Raw genomic sequence first — 26,587 nt, 5'->3', positions numbered from 1 at the left:
CGAACACCTGCGTCAATGAGGCATATAATCATAAATTTTGCATTGGTGTAGTCTTCTGCGATGCAGTTTGCATTGATTTGAGTATAAATACAATTTTCAGCATAAATTTACACGGAAACAAAACTTACAGCATAAATTTTCTGATTGTTTATTTAAAGGAAAATGGCAAAGGAAACAAGCACTATCTCTCTCAGGCGGGATGCCTCTGTGGAGTTTTTAACGAAAATTGCTTTATATTCGCATTATACATAGGATAAGCTGAAAAAGTCTCATGCTACAAGCCGGTTGTTCTTAGAGCCGAACCTGTCACGAATATCGATTGTCCACTCGGTCAATAGCGGGCATTTATCGGGGAAATCTCTTAGCAGTGGAAAGTATTTACAATGGAAAAATTCCGAAAAAAAAAATTTTTTTTTTGGTCTCTTTATTGTTCTTTCCATATTTTAATAAGAAACACGTGTTTGAAGTGCTACAATATATGTTTATACGAAACAGACAAAGCCGACATGTCATCATAATAAATATCTGAAGCATACTGAAGTTATCTTTCGAGAGGCTATAAAGGGATTTGGTATTATATTTTTAAACCACTTACTGTTCCTTCGCCAAAGTTGTAGCACTCATTTTATGATATCCTGATCTTCTAATTATGTTAAGCTTTGAAAGAGTACATTTATTGATACGTTTTTTCGAAAGGCATTTTTAAGATATCTTTTAATGTTCCTCTGGTCTACCAATGGCCGAGCGGTGAAGTCGTTAAACACTCGTAATACGACTTAGGTTCAATTCCAGCTGAACGGGCTGGCTGCATTGATGTTTTCGTAATTTTTTCCGTGCGTAAAATAGATACGAGCCAGTTTTTCTTAAAAGTCCTCCATTAAGGCATCCCTCTTCTTAGGCGGGTAGCCCTTCAGGGATCTGTCATAATTACCTAAACCAAACCAAATTATTTTATATTCCCAGTTTCTTCGACTATTATAACTGAGAGAAAGTCTACATTCTAATATTATCAAATCCAGCTGAGAGTAGGAGTCCAAATAAATTAAGGAAACAAAATAAAATGGCAGTGTGTTTATTAATCAAATGATACTGATATGAAAACGGTTTATTCCTAGGTATCTTTTAGATAAATATAGAGGTGGTAGTTCCTGTATATTACAAAATTAAGCTACGATTTCAAAAATTATGCTACCTGTTTAAATGCTTGTTTAGAGTTAAAAAACTTATTACAGGTTAAAGAAATAGGAAAGAGGCAATTTTTTCGCATACGTATTAAGATTAACTTTATCCATTTTCTTCAGTCATTATAGTAATGCAGGAAAGCATCGATCGGTTAAAGTAATAAAAATGAAAATGGTGGTTGTTACCTTGAATACTATATATCGTTAGCAACTCTTACTTAAACGGTACTGCCATCTGTTTTAGACAGACTAACGACCGAATCAAGAATGTTTTTATGATAAATATCGACAATACATGGCTTTCAAGACGTAAAATGATGTTTGCCTTAATGATAATGATGTTTTTCCATTGTACATCATTTTTGCTGCAGTACTGTAGTGCTTTTTGCCCGCAATGAAACGATATTAAAGTAGTAATTTTATCGCAAGGAAAAAAAGGCATAATTTTCCGGCCAATTGGACGATAAATCGTGAAATATTGCTGTCTAAGTCGATATACGTTAAGCATTTGGCGAATATTCTCAAAACTTCGCAGCCAAGGATTGCACTAATTGTTCCATACTCGAGGCACCACATCATACTAACAGCACATAACTAGATAAGCATAGTATCATATAAGTTTTTAATGTGGGACACATTTCCAAACTCGCAAAACGTTCGTAATTTTATTACTAAGCTGCATTAAATCAAGATTTCCATTTAAGTGGAGGGATTTTTACTGGATTATATTGCGTGTGATTGCATTTTATTTAATGTAATGTCTGCTGTCATGTAATATCTTTAAATTAAGAAAAATACGTCAACAGGTATTGCAATTATTTAAAAAATCTAAAAATATCTTAAAAATAATTCATGACTTAAAAACAAAATTTAGAAACAAATAATAAAAATAACAAATTGAAAATCAGACATATTTAATATTTGTGAAATCCTTAAATTTAAAATTCGAAAAGGTAATCGTGGAAATTTGCCTCGAGATAAAATTACTACCTTAATTAATCAATAAAAAATAATATTAAAAAACCGCAAAATAAACGTAACCTATGAAATTTGCTTGGGATATTTTGTGGGCTTTATGAATGAACATGAAGGTATTATTATTATTATTATGAATATTCTCTGCTGCTAAACAAACTGCTTGCATGCACTGAGTAAAAGTTAACTAAAGCAGATGTAGAGAGGTAATCAGATCCAGTGGCTCGTTTCCTTCTGTTATACCTTTGGTGTGTTGGTGTATTTAATTATGGCAAAGCACACTAGGGCTATCTGCCTAAGGGGAGGGATGCCTTTCGTGGAGGACTTTCTAAGGGAAACTGGCTCGTATACACGTTACACATGGGGAAAACCACGAAAACGCCCATGCAGCCAGCCCGTTCGCGGGATTCGAACCTCGGACCGAACTACCAGTGTTCAGCGACTTTACCGCTCGGCCGCTGGTGGGCCTGTTATACCTTTGAATAATATGTTTGGTTCACAAAACTTTTAAATTCGAAAAGTCAATCAGTTAATTTATTCCTATTTCTCAGAAATGATTGAAATTCTCATTCTCATTAATACCAGATGTTTGGCATATGAAAAATGTCCAAACACCTCAAACATTACTATTACATTAAATTAACATACTGTAATCCTTTTTTCAAATTTTGTCATAAATTTACTACAGTTAAGTGAATACAAGTAATAAAAAATTTCACATTTACTCAAGGTTAATACTAAAAATAATTTTAGAATGTGTAATACGTAATTTTACACATGTGCGTGTGATACGTAACATGCATGAGATCTCTCTCTCTGTATATATATATATATATATTAAATAGCTAGTTTTGTGCGTGTAGTGTAAAGCGAAATCTCTCTCTCTCTCTCTGTGTAGAAAAGAAAGATTGGTCAGTATTTTTTTTAATGGCCGGGTACTTTATTTAATAGCCATTAGCCTTGCGCTACTACAAGGGCCGGAAGTGGTAGCCATTTCATTTTTTTATATAGAAGCACATAATTAGGTGGCCATCGTTAGGTCGGAGGTCCATGCGACGGCGTTTCGGTTACTAACCACTACACCTGCTGGGCGGCAAATAATTCGGTATAATGATTTTTCATGATTTAATATATTTTTGGGATTAGTTTCAGTAAATCAGTTACGCAGTCGTAAAAGAGGTATGGAAGATATGTTTTATTTGAGTGATTTATTAATCTGCTTGGCATAGCCTACATTCCGGTTGAAAATTATATTTAAATTTCCTTTTATTAATTTTAATATTTAATAAATTTCTAATTCAATTTTCTTAATCAGTTACACTTTAATCTCTTTGTTCGACATAACATTTACTTTAACAGTATATTTTCCCTGTTATTAAAATAGGATGACTAAAACAATTTTGTCCGTCTATTTTAAAATTAAAGGAGCTTTCAATAGAAAATTACGACATCCAATTACTTACATAGCTACTTACAAATTGGTGCTAAGAAAATGAGAATATATTTACATATGCTCATGGATATTGAATGTATACAATGAGATTAATAACAACATTGTCTTCTTTTATTTTGACTCATAAAATGTTTCGTTTTATTTTTAAACATGCTAGTTACTACTATAAGAGATAATACTTTATTTATCAACTGCAATACTAAGAGTGCCGAAATTATTTTAAAATCTTGGCTGAATCCGTTATAATACATTCAGGAGTAAAATAAATGCAGCTCATTTCAAAGTAATCTTGCATTCCAAAAAGCATGATAATATAAAAAAATCAAATTATTAAAGTAGTTTGTTTCACTTATCAATTTTTGCAACAAAAACAATTTTGCACGATCGTCAAGCGAAGCAGATCGGACATACATAAGGATAGTTGGGGATTTAACTGAACAGCCATTCTATTGTCCACTCCTGTTGTACAATCATGCAAACTGCAAAGTCGCAAAAGTCACATATCGGTCATCTCCTAATTAAATAAAATATTACATTTGACATCTGGAACCAATGGCAACGAAGGTGTTTGAATTTCCTATAATAGCGTCCGATTTGGCAGTGTCCTTAGAGTAATATAAAGGTCAGGCAATTACGTACGTACTCATCACAGATAGAGCTTCTTCTTTAAACTGTCATATAAGATGATACACCGAGGTCCATTCTAAGAAGGACGGATGAGATCTTTGATTATGAAGTATCGTAAATAATTTAACGAAATATTTAAGACATTATGTAACTTACCGCATAATGCCAACACAGGGAATCTGGTAAGCTTTTCGTTTTTGGATTTTATCGCATATATATATTGCAACTTATTTATTATTGACAAAAGTGAAGTTTTGTGGCTATCATATTTCACGCTTTTCCAACTTGTAAACATTTCATTTGAATTCATATGTTTTCAGTTATTTTCATAATAAACTGAGTTGTTTCCATAACATCATATATCAATACGGAATACGTTCCACTGCTAGTGAGTATATATTTATAGCATTTTAAATAAAATTGCGGCGAAATAAGATACTTAATAAAGTGTTTTACGTATTACCATTTTACAAGAAGTAAATAAAAGGTATTATACTATTATACAAAAAAGCATCAATAAACATGAAATAAAAGTAAAAGAAATGTCAATGTAATGTAGTTTAAATTAGTAGATAAATAGTAGTAAAACCCATCCTCATTTTTAATTTATTATTTTAATATACTCTGTTTAATATATTATTCCGTTTAACAAATTAAAGCATCGAAAGGTATGATATTAAAATTGCTTACCTCTTCCCTGAACTTTTTGATATTATCACCTTTCTGCAATTAAAATAAGTCAGTTAACATCATTGCAATAAAATTAGTTTACATTTAAACTACTTAAGTTTTATTGTGCAATTGCAAACTCTATTTAAATATTTCGAGTACACTGACATATAGGATTGTAGAACTTTTAAAAGGTACAAAAAATACGAAGTAAAGCTGTGAGGTTTAAACTCTTAATGATTCTTTTCCTTAATCTTAAGTATTAAATTTTACTTTAATGTCTAAACACTATTCCTAAACAGTTATATCAGTTCATCATTTTCAAAAATAAGTTAAAAAACAATTACCTTTCCGATGATACTTCCAACTTCCTGTGAAAGAAAAAAAAAAGAATAATTAATCGAAAGACGCATTAAGCTACTCTTAGCACTTTATTCGTTAGTTTACAAAAATAATCAAAGAATTACCTACAAATCAAGTTTTAGTAATCTTTCTGAGAGATGTAAAAAGCAAAAACAAATTAAGGAATTTACTTTGCAAGAGGCGATTATGGGATTTACTTTGAGTTTAATCAAATTTATTTAAGAATGATTAACCGCAGAAAGCGATCGTATTCGTAGATTACTTTTGATTTACGTTACTTAACAAAGCAGTTTATAAAATTTATTTGTTTTTGTTCATAAGCTGTAATTAAAAAATCAGTGAAAACCAGCTTTTAAACTACAGGATACCATTATTTTAATGCATTTTGCGTGGTTTGTTGATTAGAACACATCACCATGCTTGTCATTTCTACGTCATATGCTCTTGATGTAAGGAAAAGTATGATGATCTTGATCTGAGAGATGTGATCTATCTGATCAAGATCATCATACTTTATGATTCTTTACATATGATCATACTTTATGATTCTTTACATTTATCCATATGATATGGGTCCCAGACTTAAAACAAAATACAAAAGTTCACTGCAAACTTAGATAATTCAAAGAATACTAAGTAGTTACGTTAAAGACCACGAGGGCTACTTGCTTAAAGACGGTGCGTTCCTGGATGATTTCCTTAGGAAAACGTTGTTGTATTTTTGATACATACGGGGGGGGGAGGTAAACCACAAATCTAATTAGGCTATAAGGTATTTCTCCCTCTTTCCTAGCGTGCCTTCGTGGTGTAGTGGTTCTGCACGCTGGGCCCGGTATTCTAGAGGTCCGTGGTTCGATTTCCGGCGAATGTGATTGCTCATTTTTCATCTTGCCTGCTTCCCAAAAAATGCCTAATGTCTCTACAGTGGCGTTCGAACTAAAAAGATGTTGGATGAGGTTTCTCCACACTTAGGATGTGGCGATTGGATCCCCTGAAAACCCTAGTCGCCCTTTATAAAGGGGAGTATATAAGGTATTTCTCCCACTTTCCGCGGTTCGAGTCCCGGCGAAGGCGTTGTTAATTTTTCATCTTTCCTGCTTCCAGAATACCTAATGTCTCTACGGTGGCGCCCGAACTAAAAAGGGTGTTGGATATTCTCCTCACCCAGGATTTGGCAATTGGGTCCCCTAAAAAAAACCCAGTCGCCCTTTTAAAGAGAGAGTATATAAGGTATTTCTCCCACCTTCCTAGCGTGCCTTCGTGGTGTAGTGATTCTGCACGCTGGGCCCGATATTCCAGCAGTCCGTGGTTCGATTCCCGGTGAAAGCAATTCCTCATTTTTTTATCTTGCCTGCTTCCGAAAAAATACCTAATGTCTTTACAAGGTAGCTAATTTGCTTCTGACCTGACCTGTGTTTCTCTTGTGCACTTCAAAGAGTTAAAAATAAATATTTTGAAACTAATTTTTATTTTATTACCGCATAATTTTATGCTTCTTCTCGTTTTTTCAAGAGGAAATGCCTTTTTCATTATTGCAATTTCTAGACTCTTACGTCACTGAAATTTTCTAACATTATTTGGGGAAATTTTAATAAATCTTTCACTGTAAATAATTTGCAAAGAATATATTAGTGTTTTAGATTTGAACTATTTATTGTGTGTCACTTCAGAGAAATTCATTATCCGACGATAACATGCAGAATTATATAAAAGGATTTAGTAACCGGCTAAAAGATCCTTAAAATCAGCTTAAATAATGGGTGCTTCTAAAATTCAGATACGGTCGATGGACATGGAAAGCTATCAAATCTCTAATTGTTAAAAAGTAAGAATCCATTGTTAATTACACCTCAGCGTAAAATGCCATCGGGAAGAATTAGCATCATATAATTAATAATTGATCTTAATACTGGATCTGAAGCAAATGATCTTTCGTATTAAGAAATATGAAAAAAACCTCAAGTAGAGTATCTAATTATCTCCTACATCTGTATAGTAAAACTTCGGTTAACAAGCTTTGCTTAATCCTAACCGAAATAGTGGATAGAAACAATGCTCCAGTCAGTAAATCTGTACATCAGTTATTATTAAATAGTTAAAAGAAGTTTTTTTTTAATTTTTCGTTAGTTAAAGGTAAAAATATGTCACATAACAAAACAAAGTGGCTTAGTGTGCTTTATGCCAAAATAATGAGTCTTGAAGCAAATCTCTCTCTAAGTGATCCTTTAAGCATTTTCAATGACAGAATTTTTATATTAAAACTTAAGTTCTACTAAAAAGGGTTAGCTGAAAATTTCTATTCAACCAAATACTAAATCATGAAAGTTCCTTATGTATTATTTAACAATTTTTCTTGAATACCAATTCTTATCATTTCCTTTATGTGATTTAAACGGAAATAAAAAGTTTCCGAGGGAGATTTTGAAGCTTATTTTATGTAAAATGCGCTCAAAAGAAATATTATTACCTGAAAGGATATGCTTCGCCCCCTGTGAAACTAAACAAATAACTACATTGCTGTATAAAGTATTTTCTACCTCTTTTCCTCATGCCTTCGAGGTGTAATTGGAAGCATACTAGACTCGGATTCGAGAGGTTTGAGCCTTGGTAAGGGTATTACACATTTTTCATGTCTCCTGCTTCAAAAGGTCTAATGATCCTACATTTGTACCACAGGCAAAGGCCAAATCAGAACTAAAAATGATCAATCACAGTTCAAATAATACATTACGTAGATGAATTTTCAATAAAGATACGTAAAGTTTGTAAAGGTAAATACGTAGCTGAATAATGTTATATGCATTTTATTTCCGTTTTAGAATGCGAAAAATTGTTACCGTTGGTTATATAAATAGTGTTTTACGAAATGGCTCTAAGCCAGTTAGATCTGATAAACAGCTTCTGTTCTACATGAGTATTCAGAGCAGAAGCCAGACATCTAGCAATTTCTACAGATGTAGTGAAGTCTAGATTAACCAAAAGATTGGTTATACAAACTCGCTAAAAGAAACTCTATTTTGACATATGCCAGGGAAGATTTCGGGAAACGTCTGTAAATAAAATATTGGTGTGATGAATGAATTTCAGTTGTTTTTTTAATTATTGTTCCCATAGTGGTTTGTAATTTGGTTCATGCATTTCTCAAAAGATTTATAACTTTTTTTTTGATTGACATGTTCTACGCTGCGCTTGTCGCACTTATTTGATGCTTGTTTATTTCATGAATCTGTTTCTATCTCTGGATCTTAATGAAAAGGGGCTTGTGAGTGTTGTGCTTTAATCTAAAGAAATGATAATAACTGAAAGCTGTTTAAAAATGGTTAAATGGAAAAGAGAATTAGCCAAGAACTGAACCAAAAAATATTAGAAGTTATTGGTATTGCAAATTTTTTGGTTGATTTTGCTTTAAAAATGTGTTATAGAAATAAATTAAGTAATGTTGGAAAGCAAAGCTCTAGTTGGTTAAAATAAATAATGTACTATAAATAGTTCTCCAAAATAAATACTTTACTTGAAACAGTCATTATTTAAAGTATAAAAATCAATTATCTAGATAATCTAGGCTCGATTGTATTGTATTAAAAATTAAATGAAATTACATATGTAAAATTTTATTCTTAAAGCAGAAGCATTCTCAGAGTTTAGAAGTACCGCGCATCGAACTTAAGGGTAGGCAGCATAAATACACTTCTAGCAAAACTCTAATCAAACCTATAAATAAAATTTTACTTCTAAATATGTATTAGAAACTCAAGGAATGATTGAAAATTTGCAGTAGATACCACGAAATAAATAAGCTGATATTTTTCAAATGCAACGGTTTGAAAGAAAATTGTTTGTACGAATCAAGATGTAGAGTCATTGGAATTTTTGAAGCAGGAGACGTGAGAAAAGAGCAATGCCCTCGCCGGGACTCGAACCTGGACCTCTCGAATATGCGCCGAGTGTGCTACCATTACACCACGAAGGCATGCAGATAGGAGGAAGAAAATATCTTATAAACAAATTTTAAATTTAAATGATTTCATTAGTTTTTAACACTCTGATATTGTTATGCCCATTATTATTGAACATTGTATATTCACATAATTTCACATTGCATATGCATGTTATTATTTGCTAGTCAAGCCTCCCGGGCTCTTTAAACATAAAAATTATGTACAGAATAGGTTCTAGTTATGTTTTAAGATGGAAATCGAAGTTAAAGTTATTAGCTTGTTAACTCAGTAGTAAAAGCTTGATCATCTAGTTACTCAAAGGTTTAATTTACTCAAAAGATTATAAAAATTTAACATATGGGATGCGTTTAAATTTGCTAGCCAATTTTTATTGAAATTTTCGAAATATCACTTATAATTGAACAGAAAGAAATTAAGACATATTTATGAATATTTTAGTGAAATGTAATCTAAATTTATAGGGAATTTATCCCGCAGTAAAAATACAGAACATTTCCGAAAAGTTTAAAGAGTATTGTTTTGCCAAAACTAATTTATTTAAAGTATACAAACGAGTGATAACTGGCTGCAGTACGCTATAAAAAGTCACATGTGGAGTTTCTGAAATAAAAGAGTTAAGTCTGCTATAGAAATTTTCTAAAACTTCCAAGATCTATTTCTTTAGCATTTTTGAAAAGCATGTATTTTTAGGGAACATGAAGCGACTACGATAAAAAATGTACTTCAAGCCACTGAACTATGGTATGATGTATAGAAACATAAATTTCTCAGTGAAAAGCATAAAATTGTATTTATCTTAATGTTAGTTAATTGTGGAGCGAAGTTTAGAATTTCGGATGGAGTAGGAAAACTTAGGGGTGTTCGTAAATTTTTAGAATCAGTTAATGAAATAATGAGTTCTTTTACTTTAGTTTGTAATTAAGAAAAGTGTTTGGTATTGCATTAGGTATGATGATAATTTTATATAAATTATTTATTCAAAATGTTACAGCTGAATTCATGTTTTCTCTAAGTTTTAAAAAATTTCATTTGTTAAAGAGTTTAGTGTTGCGCAGTAATTAATTGCAGTTTTAAGAAATGCAAAGGCACTTTTATATACTTAGGCCACATCTTGATTACGTAGTTTAGACGATTTGTATTACTTTCGAAGACAATTTGTTTTCAGCGGTGGAAGAAAATTATTTTTAATTTAAAACAGAAACAAGTGTATTATTTGATTAGTCAAAGAATTTTTACCAATTTCAATTTACTCTCATTCCGACCCAAAACTATAAACGATAAAGTTCCTTTCAAGACATGACCTTAGCAAGACTCAGCAGACCTGAATTAGAAGTTCTGTTTTTTAAACCTTTGATAAGAGCATCCCGAAAATTATATTGCCTTTAAGTCTTTAGATATTCTCTTATAGCTTTTATGAAACGTAACACATATCGAAGGTCAAATATGGAAATATTTTAAATAATAATAAAAACATTTTACATAACAATTACAAGCATTATAAAATTATCTTAACCTGGGAGTTACTTTCACAAGCTTTCAGTTTAAAAGAGAACCAGCAAGTGTGTAACAATGGACAGAAACAGTATTTGAGCAGCAAGATTTTGCAAAGCATACTTAATAGTATATATGTTCGAGAGTAATAAAATATATATGAGCATTAGAACTTCATGAAAGTCATTACAAAAGAGTAAGAAATGAAAATAAAAGCGTTAGATGTTATTGCTGCTATTTAAAGTATCGATTTTGGTATTCAAGAGAAAAAAATAGCTGTTCAACACGCATAGCAAATGAACAGCAAATCTAAAAATATTCACGTGTCGCAGTGCACACAGATATAAAAATATGCATCATTTACATTGAAGCAATTACTGAGAAAATGTAGATCTGATATATTTTCGCTGCGAAAGCAGGTCATGTCTTTAAAAAATATTGCATAATTTGACAGTTCAAGAGATTTATTTCTTGTTAAAAATTTCATGGATTTTAGTGGTAAATTTCCATATTTTTTGCGTCATGCAAGAAACTGATTTTATAACGAATGAAGTTAGGATGAAACTCTACTAAACATCCTGAAATTTAATTGAAAATAAGCAATCATTTTTCTATAACTTAGGTCTGAATGATATATATACTTTAAAACATGCAAAACTGGATAATCAAGGACAAAGTTCTACGGTTTTTATGCATTATACCTTGCAATTTTTTGAAATATTTAAAGAATTCACTAATTCTTATACGTGAACAATTACATTTGTGAGAAATTTGGTTTCCTTATGTGAAATCTTGTAGCACCAGCGGTTGAGCGATAAAAGCCGCTGAACACTGGTAATTCGGTCTGGGGATCGAGTTCGGGCTGGCTCCATGGCCATTTTCGTGGCTTTCTCCATGTGTAGCGTGGATACGACTTAGTTTCCCTTAAAACGTCCTCCACAGGCATCCCTCCCTTTCCATGTAGTGTCTGTCTATGGCGAAGCACGTAACAAAGAGAAATAATGATAAATCTTAAAGAAAATCATTGCACGTGAATTTAAAGAGGAAAAAGAAATAGTAGCAAATAAGTATTTGCGAGAAGGAAGAGAGAAAAAAAAACGATTCGCATGAATATTCCGTTTAATTTAGAATCTTTCTTTATATGTAAGAAATGATGTTTCGTCTAAGAGAGACTGAGGACGTAAAGAAATTTGGGAGAGAAGAAACAGTAAAAAATTAGATGTGCTCTTACAAATTTAGTTTCTTAATTTGAAATCTTAAAGGAAAGCATTGTTAGTGAATTTAAAGAAGAAATGAATACATTAGTAAATAAGTACTGTTGTGTAGAATAATTCATTGCCGTTTGAATTAACAAAGATTATACTTAATTAAATTTAAATAATAATTAATAATTGTTTCCTATATATGGTTAGTACAGCAATAACAATATTAATGTAAGTGAATTTATATTTAAAGTACCCGAACAACTCATCAGTGAATCTTCGAATTAAATATTATATTTAATTGGTTTAAAATTCATTTATTTGTTTTTTTCATTTAAATAGTATCCGAACAACAGAAAACATCCGTCCTAAAACGAAACAAACGGACAAACGAACAACGAAATGTTTCTGTCCAAATGTTTTAAAAGTGTTCTAACAAAGAATCATTGTTCGGGTTCGAAACCCGAATAACAGTACAGTAGAAGATGAAGAGGGGGAAAAAACTCTCATTAGTAATTACAGTGGAGCGCCGTATATGCCTTTCTCGTTTATATGTCGTTTGCATTTATACGTCGTTTCATCTTGGTCGCGATTCAGTCCTATTTATTTAATAGTGAAATATTTCTTTCATACATCGCATAACTTCAGTTATACATCATTTTTGCTTGACTTAGTGCATATGTTTTGCATTTCGCAATCCCATCGTTCAAGTATTTTTCTCAGAAATGGTGATAGGAGAAGAAAACAAAGACATGAGACATCACAGTCTGGTACAATTCATAAATAGAGGCGACACTTGGAAGCATAAATAGGCACGATTTTTTTCTTCTAAACAGGACACTGTGTTAAGTAAACTATGTGGAGAAGACTTAGCTGATACAAAATGCCATGAAATCGAAAGGCACTCTCGTTAAAAGACAAAATTCAAATCTTAAAAGAGTTTGACGAGAATACTGGTTTGATGAAATTTGAGTTAGCTAAGAAACTGGATATTCCTGTAACAACAGTAAAAACGGTTGTTTATGATAGGAAAAAAAAATGAAGTAAAATCAGAAATTTGTGGACAGTCCGTTTCAAAGAAATTGCATGTTCAAGATTGAAAGTTTTTGAGGTCGAAACCATTTTGCTAAAATCTTTCAATCTGTGTGGTGCATCCAATTTTCCAGTGAATGGCCTCATGTTAATCGAGAAGTCAGAAGAAATAGCACTTAGATTGAATATGAAGAAAGGTTGCTTTTCAACTGGATGGCTGCGTAAATTTAAACTGTGGTATGGAATCTCATTTCATGTAATGAACAGAAAATTATACGTCAGGCGTTGCTGCTGAGTTGGTTGAAGACTGGTTAAAGAATTTCTCCACCAAAATAGATGGCTATGAATTAAAAGACATCTGTAATGTTGACGAAACTTCTGTTTTCTTTAAAAGTATGCTTGCAAGAATCCTAGCTCTCGAAGGTGACCAGCTAATTAAAGTTAAGAATGTCCCACTGTTTTACTTTGAGCGAATGCTGATCGTATGCAAAAAAAAAAAAAAAAAAAAAAAAAAAAAAAAAAAAAAAAAAATGACTCCTTTAGCTAAATGACAGTCACGAAAATCAAGAAGCTTCAAACCTGTTAAAACTCTGCCATTAGAATATGAAGCAAATAACAAACCATAGAGGATATTATTACAGAATGGCTCAAGAAGATAGGCAAGATATCTTATAGATATCTCTCTCTATACAAATTTCCACTTCTCATACAAAAAGTTTAAATTTTTGTCCACTTTAAAATTTTATACCTTTAATATTTACCCTACATCTTTTTCCTCAGATAAGATAATCAACATTTCTATTCCTAATGTAATCAAGTTTTCACTCTCTCTCTCTCTCTGTATATATATATATATATATATACTTGTATATATATACACTGCTCGACATTGAAAATGCAACACCAAGAAGGAGTGGTCAGAAAGTGATGAAATTTGGAAAAAGACAGAGACAGCAAGCAGCAATAAGTGATCTTTATTTCAAAATGATAGTCAGAATACAGGGCGAGAACGGCGTCGACTCAGTAGGATGTAGGACCACCGCGGACAGCGATGTACGAAGAAACAGGTCTAGGCATAGAGTCAATAAGAGTGCGGATGGTGTCCTGAAAGATGGCTCTCCATTCTCTTTCAACCATTTGCCAGAGTTCGTCTTCTGAACGAGACAGGGGCAGAGTCTGCAAACGGCGTTCAATCACATCCCACACATGTTCGATTGGTGACAGGTCAGGAGAGTACGGTGGCCAGAGAAGCATCTGTATACCTTGCAGAGCATGTTCGCAGATGAGAGCACTGTGTGGTCGGGCGTTATCCTGCTGAAAAATTGCATTAGGCAGCCCCTGAAGGTAGGAGATTGCCACCGGCTGCAGTACATTATCCAAGTATCATTGGGCCGTCATAGTGCCCTGAATACGAACTAGAGGTGACCTGGAATCGTAGGCAATAGCGCCCCAAGCCATTATGCCCCGTTGTCGCGAGGTGAGGCATTCCACAGTTACAGCCGGATTCGATCTGTCTCCACGTCGACGCCACACACGTATGCGGCGACTGTCACTGGATAAACAGAAGCGTGACTCATCTGAGAACACGACGTTTCGCCATTTTGTCATCCACATCGCTCCAGTCCGGCACCATTCTAAACGTTGGCGTCTATGCTACGGGGTCAATAGCAGTCTTCTTAACGGACGCCGTGAGTGCAGGCCACGTTCAACCAATCGACTGGAAATGGTTTTGGTCGACACGAGAACATCCAGGGTATCTCTCATATGCTGCAGAATCGCGGTACAAGTGACTTGCGGGACCGCCACAACTTGTCCGCTGATGCGTCGATCCACGCGTGCTGAAGTCACTCTGTTTGCACTGCACCCCTGCTTCTTCCCTTGTTCCAACCATGTTCGCCATAGCCGATGCTCGGTGCTCGTATCCATGTCGGTATCAGCTGTGATTTGACGTAAGGACCAACCCGCCGTTCTCAGTCCGATCATCACCATACCCCTCGTCTATCTGCTGGAAGTGCCTTCGTTGACGGCGGCCCGGCATTTTCACCTATTACACGTATTCTCCGGGACAAAAACCAGCGTTCTTCGATAATTCGTCTGGCAGAAATAACGACACGAATATTGCCCATTCTGCACGTTCCTTCTCTTATATCTTACTTCACGTGCGTCGGAGAGCTGCGCATTTCACATTATTCACATAACTTAGTGACGTGCGTCTACTCTAAAATTTGCATAAATTTCTGACCACTCCTTCTTGGTGTTGCATTTTCAATGCCGAGCAGTGTATATATTTAATTAGACTTGCGGATTCCTTTAGAAATTTTCGAACTCAGGAAACATGTGAAATCCGCAATACCCTCCCTGAGATTCAAACTCGGGAGCTTTCGATAACGCATCGGACGTGCTCTCCATTTATACTACGAAGGCACACTGAAAGGAGGAAGAAAAATACGTTATAGACATAATATAACTATGTAAGAAATGATATTTCTATAAGGGAGATTAGGAAGATGAAAAGAATTTGGCAACGCGGAAATGTTATAAAATTATAGCGCGCTTTTTCTCAGAATTGAATTTAGAACCTTCGAGTTGCGGGTTTGATGTGCTAACCGTTATACCAGCAAAGTACATGGGAAAAATGCCTTTAGTTTCTTATAAACTTAGTGAAGTTCTAAAATATGGTCCTTGTAGATAAATAAGAATATACGAAAGCATCGCACATTGGCATCTATTCTAAATGGCAGCTAATATTTCTTGAAATTTTGAAATCCTGCTTTTATATTATTAACTTCTGTCACAATACAATGCAGGTAAAAACTAATCAGTTAAGTTTCCCAAATTTACTTTCCAATAGTATATTGTATATCTAGAAATCTAACTGGAAATCAGTAACTTAAATAGCCTGAAACTGCTACAAAATTGCTGAGATGTCTGAATTCGTAATATTCATACAATTCATGAGCATATTATATCTATAGGTACGAAAACCTTTAGTATGAATGATAAAGAAAGATAAAAGATTTTTATACAATTGTGCATTAAAATGTTTTCGATAGACGCGTAGATGATATGTATTAAGCTCTTTGTGATCAGAAAAATCGTTATTATCATAGATCAGTTTGAAGCAATGTCTGTTTCACGTCGTAGGATTCTAACTACCATTTAAATTCTTTCTTCCCAGCTAGATCTATGAGTTCTCGCTGAAGTTTCTTCTTCCCTTAATTTATGTTAACGAATTGAAAATAACTGCTCAGATACCTAATACTAAAATAAAACGCTAATTTAACGTTAGTAGCTCGCAGACTACAAAACAGAAAATTGCAGCTATTTTCGAAATATAAGTATATATTAGTACTTTCGAAAATATATGTATGAAATATATGCGAAGTATAATTGCAGCTACTTTCGGGACACAAAATTAAAGCGAAATGCTTTTACGCTCCCAATTAAGTTAATTGAAAAGACGTCGAAAGCTCAAATTACACTCTTACCAGAATCTAAATTAAATGGTAACAAAAATCTATTTCCATCTTAATTTCTCTCCTTCTAATGATCAGACAATCTAACGATCAGATTGTTTGAATAGGAGCAGTCAAGACATAAGTAATTTCCAGGAACCCTTTAATTCTCTGTAATAAATTCGCAGATGTGAACTTTAAATATCCCACTTCGAAAATTTGAATCTTCTAAAAGATCTATAGTATTGTAGTGGAAGGGAAAAAATAACTTAACAAAGCTCGTTCAAAACAAAAACTGCAGAATGTAGCAACTAGAATCACAAACTACCTCTCTTTCCCAATTAATCAATGAAATAAATTCACAATTCTTGTTAGTTTCACGCCTTTTGTTTTATGTCACCATTATCCCGTATATCTGTATCGTGCTTTTCGTGTTTCATCAGTTAACCTTCAGTTCCTTTTTTTTTTTTTTTTTTTGTTTATGATATTGTTCAATAGCTTAAAATATAAAAATACATCTTTCACATACTGAAAAACTGATTACTTATTAGAAGAATGTGATTTGAGATGATATTATGGTATTATCTAAATATTAAGAGGATTCTTACGAAAGAATTCTTCTTTATTTTACGAAATTATTAATGAAGAAAACATTAATAATTTCGTAAAATAATTTTATAGTGTCACTAATTTTCAAATAGAAGAATCTATCAGTAATCGAATAGATAAGACCATTGAACACTGGTAATGTTTAGCAGGTTGGATTCCTGACAGGGTTAGCTACCTAGTGTTTAGTAATTTTTCCCATATGTAATGAGAGTATTGAGTCAGTTCCTGTTAGAAGTTCTCCTCGAATTCAATCCTCCTAGGACAGAGAGTCCTTGTATTCTTTACCGTAATGAATCAGCCCTTCATTTACTTTAAACCAGTTTGATATTTTTACTTACTTCCGCCGAAGCAAATAGAGCTGTAACATAAACAAATCATGGATCTCTTAAGAATAAAGGGAAAGGTCATTAAGATATTTATTTGAAAGAAATGATTGAATGGGTGAATTATATGTTATGTTATGAAAGCAAAGTATAATTTTATCCTAATATGTGAAGAACTGAAAGCTAACTAGAAGATTAAAAATTGGTAGAACTCACCCTTCTAGGCGTTCACTTCAAATAGTTAGGCTCAAGTCTTCTTAAGAAAGGAAAAAGTGTGGATTTTGTTCTATAGGAACAATATTTCTGCTTATTCGTGCTATGATTGTCATCATCGACTTATAGCGAATCTTTGTGAAGCTTCAAAGTGAAATAATTTTTAGATCTAATATTATTAGCGCCCTAAATGTTAGGAAAAAATAAAGAAATTTGTCGTGAAGATTATAATACAAATAAATACGAAATTCTGATTGACTTTAGTGTCAATGGATTTCAGCCCATCTCTATAAAAGTGCTGTTATTGCTGTGTATACTTGCAACAGAAAATTTAGCGCTACGCAGGAAAACTGGACTGCTACATCCGGAAAAAAATAGGGCTCAGAACATTTCTATGTCATCGTCACTAAACGATACGTCATTAACAAGGCTGCAATGGAAAAAAAATGAAGCTTCTAAGAAATCCAAATTGAAAGGTTACAGTTTTACGTCCTTTTGTTTAATATGTCAGTTATGAGTTTTAAAGGTCAGCGGGTTTGCCCTATACACGTAAAGCTGCATTTACAAAGAATTTTATAAATGCCGCATGAATGGAAGTGCGGTATTCTTGACCTTCGTCTTTGATATAGTTGTTAACAACATCTTTGTTAATAGGAGACGATATTTTTAATGCCTGTACGTTTTAGAAACTTTTTTCAACATGAAGTAAAGCAAGAGACAGTGTGCTTCTTGGTAACATACGACCAAACTTTGTTAACAATATTGGATTCAAGTTACATTCAGAAATGGATCTCTTTGTCATATGTTAAGGACATCAAACCACCTGTCAAGGAAGAAGATTATCCGTGCATAGGTATTTGTCTGAAGTACAAATATCTCTGTGCTGAAGTGCAGTAGACTCTTTTTGATTAGGCTGATGTATTTTAAGCCAGCAAAGGGGTTGTTGAGTCTTAATTTCTTCGACACACAGTAACAGTATCGTTTTATTCGCAGAATATTTCTTTAGATGACAGCTATACACAAGGAATTTTATTATAAGCGTATTAACTTAGTTTAGTATCTATATCAAATGCATGCTATGAAAAAACGAATCTGGGTTTTTCGAAAATGTATTACGTATGTTTCGAAAATGTATCATGTATATTTTTCGAAAGTGTTTCACATTTGTTAAAAGTAAGTAAATGTCACCTTCTTAGCTGCAACGATGGTGAATGCATTGACAGCGGGACAAAGATGAATAATTTTGTCTTTGAAGGGGCAAAAACCTTAGGCATATCAAATGCAATAATATCAAGGGGTTACTACAAAGAAGCTCTTAGTAAATGTACGAGCTCTCAGTATAAGCATAAAAAATGCCATTTACATGTCATTAATTACAAGAGCTGATACTGATTACTGGTTACAATTAATCTATACCAAACTTGTATAGATTAACTTGGACAGCTGAAAGTTAATGATGACGTAGATCATGTTTAGGTGAGATTAGGGACCCATCCCGTTAAGCAAGTTTCGTTCATAGTGGCGGTCTTTTGATGGCATGAGGAACTCTCTCATAGGACCTATTAATTTCTTTGGTATATTTCAAGAAATTTAATATGTTTTTAAATGCTATGATATACACACGGATCATGCTATCATACTTTGCATTCTGAAGAGAATGAGTAGTTTATAAATAAGGAAATGTTCTATCCCAATAAGCCACTACCACTAACATCCGGCTTGAGGGGAAAATCATCTGAGCTATAAGACCGTCCGAAACACCATCAAAAGCTTAAGACTGAGTCTTCTATGTGGTACCGATGTTTAGGATCGAATGGCAGACATTAGCAACAGATGTGGCTTGCCCACATTCTCCAGTAATCCTACAGCATCCAATGAACAACCTGTAGAGACATTAGGTATTTTTATTTAGAGCAGGAAAGATGAAAAATTATCACCGCCCTCGCAGGGAATCGAACCACGGACCTCTGGAATACCGGCCCTGCGTGTAGAACCACTACAACACGAAGGCACGCTAGGAAGGCGGGAGAAATACCTTATAAGCCGATACTTCGGCATCTGAATAGTCTATTAGTTTCCTTATAAATATAATTCTGGATGAAGTAACAGTACATCTTAATTTTATATATCATTCACGTTTGAGTTTTGTTCTCCATGTAACCTGCAGTTAAATTCATTTAACAATTCAATTCATGAATGTTTATGCAGATGGTTATGATTTTCATAATTTCGAATCTCAGGCATCCGAGGTTTGCTATACGAATGCTTTTGAGTTTATTTTAAAACTTTTGAGTTTATCGGGGAGGTAATAATGTCAAAATAAAAGCAAAATTTACTTGGTGAGAAGAGGAATTTTTTAAGTAAAAAATAAATAAAATAATATATGAAAAATAAATAAAAATGTCTTGTAGTTGAGTAATTAAAGACATTTTTTCCCTTAAACATATTATTTTAATTAAAAACGCCAGTTTAGATTGCATTACAGATTCTGATTAAATCTGGTATTGGTTAACGGATATGCAAAAAGATTTTATCAATTTTATGAGCCTGCCGTCTTGTTCGCATGGTGGTAGAAGAGCCAGCTTCTAAAGTTTTAGACCAAGGCTCCTCGAATCTTGAGAAGAAGGCATGGATGTTTCTAAGAGCGTAGTGCCATTGCGGCATAGGGCTTTAAAATACTGTCGAGCCAGACGTTCTTTTGAAAGGTTATTGGTAAAGGAAGATGGACAAGAGACACTCTGATCTGTCCTGAAGGTGAAGTCGGGGACGACATCAAAACTGGAACGAAACTTCCCTTTACTCGCATGTGTAATTCAATTCCCCCTTGTTGTACACCGTGAGCAACATTCTATATGATAAGAAAGCTAAATGACCAATGGATTGCGGTCACTTCCGACGTATGAATTATACAGTTTGATTATTACGTCAAAGCACACGAGGGCTGTCTAAGAGGAGGAATGATTTCCTGGAGAATTTTCTAAAGAAAACCGTCTTGTTTTGACATTATATATAAGAATAAAACGCAAAAGCTCCCATGCGGCCAGCCTGTTCGCCGGGACAGGACTCCAGGTCGAACTAATAGTATTCAAAGATCTTATTGCACGGCAGCAGGTGGCTTGGCCATCCTCAAGGAATGTGTAAATTGCAAGGGTACGGGTATTTGAAACAGTGAAAGTAACAATTTTCGGAACATAGAGTCATTTAGGAAAAGAAGATTTTACTTTTATATTCCTAAGAAAAGTTTGTCGTTTTATTTATAAATTTAGAGAAAATTCTGAAATTTATATACATATAAATAAATTCCGGAAGTTTATTTTTTCCTGCCGTATTGGAATGGGGAATCTCTTAATATTTTCATTGTCTATGCCCTTTCTTTTTCTATAAAATTTATGGTGAAATAATTTATTATTAAACAATATATTCAGGTAAATGCACTTCTCATTGAGATTATATAACGTTAAATAGTTTAATGTTTATTTTAGGTAAAATTTCAAAAGAAAAATTTTAGGTAAAATTTCAAACTCAAAGTATCAAATGACGACAACTTTTAAATCTTTAAGTCAAAATCTGAACCATCAACTTTGGGTAGATTGAAAATTTGACTTTATGTAAATTTTAGGGCAGACGTATTTCCTTTTCGAAATTAACATCTTCCCGTTAAATTTCAACGAAAACCCTCTTCAGACATGTACGCATTAATCTTTATCATAACTTTTTTATAATAATAATAATTAGAAAATGCTTTTTACTGAACACCACTTATACGTTTGAATTTCACTCAAAGTATTTCCTGAAAATAAACTTTAAAATTATGGAAAGAAATAATTTTAATATTCTAAAAATAACATTAAAATTCTCAGATCAAACATTAAAATTGTGTAAAGAAAGCTTTAATCCTCAAATTTGTAATTGTTTGGATCAGTTGAAATAATATTCATACATTAATAATATATTTAAGTAAACTTTTCTCGCATTTCCTGAATTAATATTTTCTTATGTGTGTAATTACTCTATATTTGGGCATACTTGTATCTGAAACATTAGTAAAAAGACACTTTTAAGCGTATGGCATAAATCCTAAGCTAAAATTAAAACGACTTTCAGAACGTAATACGTTACAGATATTAAGATTGAAGTTGCTAAAATTTTCGGCGAATCATACTGTCATTCATATAAAATTAATAGCTGCCGTTGTTGTTACTAATCTCATTTGTCTGAATCAGAACAAAGTCCACGAATTATTATCGTAGCAAGGAATACTAGACTGAGTCCGTCGTTGGCCAGAGCTTTGAGCACCATGCAGCTGACAGTTCGACTTTGCTCAGTTCTGCCCCAGTTTTGACTAAGAGCACCCTGTGGAACAGGTCTGAGGATCTCCCACCCCTCTTCCCCTACCTCCAACGTTTGGACAGGAGTTTCAGTTTGCCGCATATTTTGTGTACCTCCATGCCGCTCAGACATTATACATCATCCATGCCTTCTAGGCGATTCAAACCTGTGCCCTTCGGTACAGCAATCAGAGTCGCTATCAACTTTCCCATCTGGGTGGCAAATTAATATTTAAATACTACATCGTAAACACACTTTTCTTCCTATTGAATAAAAAATAATAGAGGAACTAATTTTCCGGTAAATATATTTCGAATTCCTCAATCGAGTTTAAAATTCTTATTCATCAAAATGCTGTTATCTTCTCCATATAATGCTTTAATTGTGCAGAAAATTTCTGGCAATAATTTAAAATGACTTTTGATTAGTTCATAACTATAAGAAAGGCAAAATAGTTTGACATTCAGAAATTATCCTTTATTATCGATCACATTCTATTAGTAAAAATACTCTTTGCCTTTTGTACTAAAGGGAAAGTTTTTGGGTCACATGCCAATCAAGCAAAAAACAAAGTTATATAAGTTACCTAAGGCATATATTCACCCTCCTCAAATATATCCCACTATGACAGTCAAACCTATGGATAAAGAATTTTAATTACATCCTAATAATCAAGTTCCTTGATGAAAGACCTTGCTATCTCTGAAAGCAATGATTTAAATCTTTGAGAATGTCCGTGAACCTCACATTCTTTACTTGACTGATATACATTATATATTTATAAAGTATTTTCTCCCTCCTTTCCGCATGCCTTCGTGGTGTAATTGAAAGCATATTCGACAGGTCAACGGTTCGAGTCCCGGCGAGAGCATTCCACATTTTTCACGTCCTCACCAAGACTCCAAAGTCCAGCCCGAGCTAAAAGGTGGTGGACGATAATTCGTCACCACCACGATTTGGCGATTGGGTTCCCTAATCCCTCTTTAAAAAGGGCAGCATATAAGGCATTTTCTCCCTTCTTTGGGCATGCTTTTGTAACTTAACTGGAAGCATACTTGACGCGTATTCGAGCCCCGGTAAGAGAGCTGCACATTTTTCAGGTCTCCTGCTTTAAAAAAAAAAAAAAAAAAAAAAAAAAACTAATGATTCTACATACTTTAATTTTTTTAATTCTTTAAAAAAAAAAGAAAAGAAAAGAAACTCTTAAAAAAAAGAAAAGAAAATAAATTCTTTAAAAAAAGAAAAGAAATTCTTAGAAAAAAGAAAAGAAAAGAAATCCTAAAATTAAAGATTATAAAAATAAAAATAGAAATTTTTTTCGGTGGTTTTTCTCCAGCTTTTTGACAAAAAGCTTAGAAATTTAAAGGGTGAAATCGAATTCCGTTTGCATTCACAAAATCATATTTTCGGAGCACTATTGCGCTTATTTCGGCTAAAATCACAAATTATTGCTTGGAAGGAATATCAGAAGTTTCCTTGTTCCGGTTTGGAACACTCACTTGTATTGAGTGCTATACTTATATCCTCCCAAATGAAGTTTGTAGAGACATTAGGTTATTTTTGAAGCAGGAAAGATGAAAAATGAGCAGTGCCCTCGCCGGGACTCGAACCAAGGACTTCTCGTTAAGCGCCGAGCGTACTGACTATTACACGACGAAGTCATACTAAGAAAGAGGGAGAAACACCTTATGTACTCCGCCTTTTAAAGAGCGACTGGGGATTAGGGGACCCAATCGCCAATCTTGGTGGTGAAAAATCATCATCCACCACTTTTTATTTTAGTTCAGGAGCCACTGTAGAGGCATTAGGTTATTTCGAAGCAGGAAGACGTGAAAAATGAGAATGCCCTTCCCGGTAATCGAACCACGGACCTTTCGAATACTCGCCGAGCGTGCTGACCACTACACCACGAAGGCATGCTAAGAAGGCAGGAGAAATACCTTATAAGTTCATCACTAAAATGCAGATTTATTATTAGATATTTAAATGCAATTCTAATTTAGATCACCATTGTGTATACCGCATCATGAGGTAGTTATATAGATAGCAAGATTAAAGACCATGCAATGAAGTTAAATAACTTCTAGAAATGAGTTTCTCCCCAAATTTATATGAATTTCGCTTCTATATACCCAAACAGTCGTAATACTTGATTAAGGTAGTTTCTTTGTAGAGTCATAGGGAGTTCGGAGCGGAAAGCGTGAAAAATCAGCAATGCTCTCGCCGTTATTCGATCTCCCGTTTGCCAGCTGGATGTACTCCCAATTACACCACGAAAGCGCGCGGTAAAGAGGAAGACAATTTCTTACTTCTGCTAAAAGGTTTCATCTTGCCTGTGATTCAGTGTTTTTACTTTCAGCGTTTGGTTGCCTGAGATAGGAAAGCACTTCGTGAGATGCTATGAAGTTTCTTCTTATATAATGCAGAAATATGATCTAATTTCCTTCAATAAATTATCTGCGAAATTATCTTGCCATCAAACAAGGATATACTTTGCATCATTTTTCATTATTAGTTACTCTATAAAGATCATCGTTTCAACTCAAAATTAAACGCGGAGTTTCTCAGTTAACAGAGGATGTTCTTGTAGCTGAATTTTGGAAGCCGCGGTCCACGCGACTTTCTAATTTTTTCGCGCTTAGTGAATCGGTGATTCGTTATCCGTCTGCATAAAGATTCTGATTTTATTGGATAAATTTGTAAAGGCTAATTTGATTGCAGTAATCTTTTCTACTTTATGTTATTTCAAGAAAACATCGTATATTAAGCTATTCTTGTCCGTTCTTTGCTCTGCTGTTTAAATTTAATTTCACTAGTTTTTAGAATCATTACGATTTAGGAACAGAAAACAGAAGGTTAGGTTATTTTAACATAGCAGAGCACACGAGAACTATCTGCCTAAAGGGAGTGATGCCTTTGTGGTAGCAGTTCTGAGGGAATCTGGCTCGTATTGATGTTACTAAGGATACAAAAAACACAAAAACCAACCATGCAGCCAGCCCAATTCATCTGGGTTTGAACCTACGACGAGTTATCAGAATTCGGCCATCCTTAACCGCTTGGTAACTAATGAGGGAGAAGGCAGTAGGAGAAATACACTCGTATGAAAAATTAAGACAAATAATGTCTTTTATTACGAAATGTATTGAATCAAAGGTACTAATTATGTCGCCGAAGAATTATGCAAATATTCAGAGTCGAATATTTAAGCGTGCACGTGCATGTTTATGGAGTTGTCATTGTGGAGGGCATATAAGCGCCGAGGAGTTTTCGACGATTTGTGTGCTCGTACTCCATATTGATATTCGCCATGTTTCTCGCCAGACCTTATATAAATTATATAAGGTATCATATAAAATGAGTAATCACGAACGTATGGATGACAGGATGAGATGGACAATTGTCGCTAGATTGGAGGCAAGTCAATCATAAGCGTAAGTGGTTACAGACCTCAGTATTAGCCCAGTGACATCTGCAGTTTATGGAAACAGTTTCAGAATAGTTCGTCCATATCGAGAAGACCTGGACAAGGTCGATCAAGACCCACAACTACAAATGGCACTTTCAACGCGGTGATACAGGACTGCTACAGCTTCACAGCTCTCATGGAAACTGTATGCTTATACTGGAGCCCTAATTCCACTGTCTACAGTTGTTCGAAGGCTGCATGAGATTGGGCTGTACTCCAAAAGATCCGCTGTTCGCGTCCCATTCATTTCAGTACTCAAGAAAGTGTGTTTAGCATGGTGCAGACAACATGCGCCTCAAACCAGACTTTAGTGGAGCACTATGCTTTTTACAGATCAGTCGAGATTCAGCCTAGACACCGATTCTAGGTGTACCTATGTCTGGGGAGAGTCTGGAACACAATACCATCTCTCCCTCATCAAAGAAAAGAATTATTATCGGGGTGGAAGTGTAATAACTTGGGCAGGCGTTATATTAGACAGCAGCATATTTCTGAAGGCTTCCTGACTACTATGCGATATAGAGAGATCTTAGAGCCCTATATTCGAAATTTTAAGGGCGCAGTTGCTCCTGCGTTCCTGTTAATGGACGACAACTCTCGTCCCCATAGGGCTCAGCTGGTCGACGCTTAAAGTAAGGAATTCGCCGCAGGGACTGGCTTACCGGATCTCCTGACTTTAACCCTGTAGAGCATGTTTGGGGGCTCTCCTGGCAGAGCAATTTCATTTCGCCATTCCCCCCCCCCTCGAGAACCATCCCGGAGTTGAAAACTGCTTTGTTGCAGGAGGGAGATCAACTGCCACAGGGTCTCCTCCATTGCACTACTCTCCAGTATGCCGTCAAGCTGCGCGACATGCGTGGCTGTGAGCGGGAACCATACCCCATATTAGACGCATTGTCAGTTCAACATCACAGTTTTGGACATTCGTCACTATGAGCTTTACTGATAATCATATGAGGTATTTCCTCCGCCATCTTAGCTCGCCTTCGTGGTGTAGTGGTCTGCATGCTGGGCGCGTATTCTAGAGGTCCGTGGTTAAATTCTCGGCGAAGGCGTTGCTCATTTTTCATCATTCCTGCTTTCAAAAATTACCTAATGTCTCTATAGTGGCGCACGAACTAAAAAAGGTGGTGGATGACGATTCTCCGCCACCAGATTTATGATAAAGTTTTAGTGTATCCTATATAGAAGTTTCATCTAAGATGATCATATATAAACGCCAAACACTTATTAAGTA

General features: G+C 34.3%; 1 protein-coding gene, 1 long non-coding RNA gene and 1 other non-coding gene across 10 annotated transcripts in view; 1 reads left to right on the top strand and 2 right to left on the bottom strand.

Annotated features, from left to right (window-relative positions):
• LOC118185019 (poly(rC)-binding protein 3-like) overlaps positions 1-26,587 on the bottom strand; it is a 263,776-nt gene that overhangs the window by 110,940 nt on the left and 126,249 nt on the right. For all 8 annotated transcript variants that reach the window (XM_035354792.2, XM_085807094.1, XM_035354794.2 and 5 more), the window contains 2 exons: positions 5,253-5,276; positions 4,927-4,959 (listed from right to left, as the gene is read on the bottom strand). In XM_035354792.2, coding sequence (XP_035210683.1) covers positions 4,927-4,959; positions 5,253-5,276 — 57 coding nt within the window. The remainder of the gene's footprint in view (positions 1-4,926; positions 4,960-5,252; positions 5,277-26,587) is intronic.
• Positions 1-26,587, top strand: part of LOC146993270 (uncharacterized) — a 118,303-nt gene that overhangs the window by 57,732 nt on the left and 33,984 nt on the right. The window lies entirely within an intron of this gene.
• TRNAM-CAU (transfer RNA methionine (anticodon CAU)) lies at positions 9,168-9,238 on the bottom strand. Its single transcript has one exon. It is a non-coding gene; the product is annotated as a tRNA-Met (tRNA).

This window comes from Stegodyphus dumicola, chromosome X1 (assembly GCF_044657685.1).
Source record: "Stegodyphus dumicola isolate Sdum_Otavi_A_Nest chromosome X1, ASM4465768v1".
Classification (NCBI taxonomy): Eukaryota; Metazoa; Arthropoda; class Arachnida; order Araneae; family Eresidae; genus Stegodyphus; species Stegodyphus dumicola.
This window is presented reverse-complemented; position numbering and strand designations above follow the sequence as displayed.